This window comes from Merops nubicus, unplaced genomic scaffold (genome assembly GCF_000691845.1).
Source record: "Merops nubicus isolate BGI_N331 unplaced genomic scaffold, ASM69184v1 scaffold45106, whole genome shotgun sequence".
Taxonomy (NCBI): domain Eukaryota; kingdom Metazoa; phylum Chordata; class Aves; order Coraciiformes; family Meropidae; genus Merops; species Merops nubicus.
Window position 1 is genome coordinate 1 of NW_008616387.1, and position 868 is coordinate 868.

General features: G+C 54.4%; 1 protein-coding gene across 1 annotated transcript; it reads left to right on the forward strand.

Annotated features, from left to right (window-relative positions):
- Window positions 1–17: 17 nt before the first annotated feature.
- On the forward strand, window positions 18–381 carry LOC103775369 (glutathione peroxidase 1-like). The gene has a single exon (XM_008942815.1). It carries the CDS (start codon window positions 93–95, stop codon window positions 378–380), a length of 288 nt encoding a protein of 95 aa, XP_008941063.1. The 5' UTR covers window positions 18–92; the 3' UTR covers window position 381.
- Window positions 382–868: the final 487 nt, after the last annotated feature.

Here is an 868-nt window from a genome sequence, read left to right on the forward strand (position 1 = left end):
CTTTGTTTTCGCAGGAAAACTCTAAGAACGAGGAGATCCTGCGCGCGCTGGAGTACGTTCGTCCTGGCAACGGGTACAAGCCCAACTTCATCATGTTCGAGAAGTGCGAGGTGAACGGGAAGGACGCGCACCCCCTCTTCACTCTCCTGAAAGAGGCGCTGCCCTTCCCGCACGACGACCCCTCCTCGCTGATGACCAACCCGCAGTACATCATCTGGTCCCCGGTGTGCCGCAACGACATCTCCTGGAACTTTGAGAAGTTCCTCATCGGCCCCGACGGCGTGCCCTTCAAACGCTACAGCCGGCATTTCGAAACCATCAAGATCCAGGATGATATCGAGTTGCTTCTGCAGAAGGTCCCCAAGGATGTCCTTGGATAAAGCAGAGTGCCGTGGTGTTTGCCGCCCGGCCGCTTCCCACACCTCGCTGCGCTCCCACCTGGTTCTCTCGCAGGGGGCCGCTGCTCCGGCAGAAATCCTGATGTCTCAGGCAGGTTTTGCTTATGATGGTGCGTCTTCCAAATTCTTGAAGCGTACTTGATGTTTTCAAAACCTGCATGTGAATGTTTGGGAAACTATGCCAGGGAAAGCAGCCATGTGTCTCTTGCTGTGATCCTCTGAATAAAAAAAAATTTGTACTTCCTTTAAGGCTGTGGCTTGATAAATCAAGGGTGAGTTAGTTGAAACATGGTGGCCGTGTTACCCATTTCTCAGCTCGTGTAGAAACCATTGGAGTGTGACAGTGTGGTCAGGCTGAAATGAGAATGCAAACCCAGGGCAGAGCGATGGGCAAGCAGCGCGAGCGAGCTCTGCAGGCTGCACGTCGGTGCCACCGCCCACCCCATGTATAACGAGCTTGGCAGAGTGGG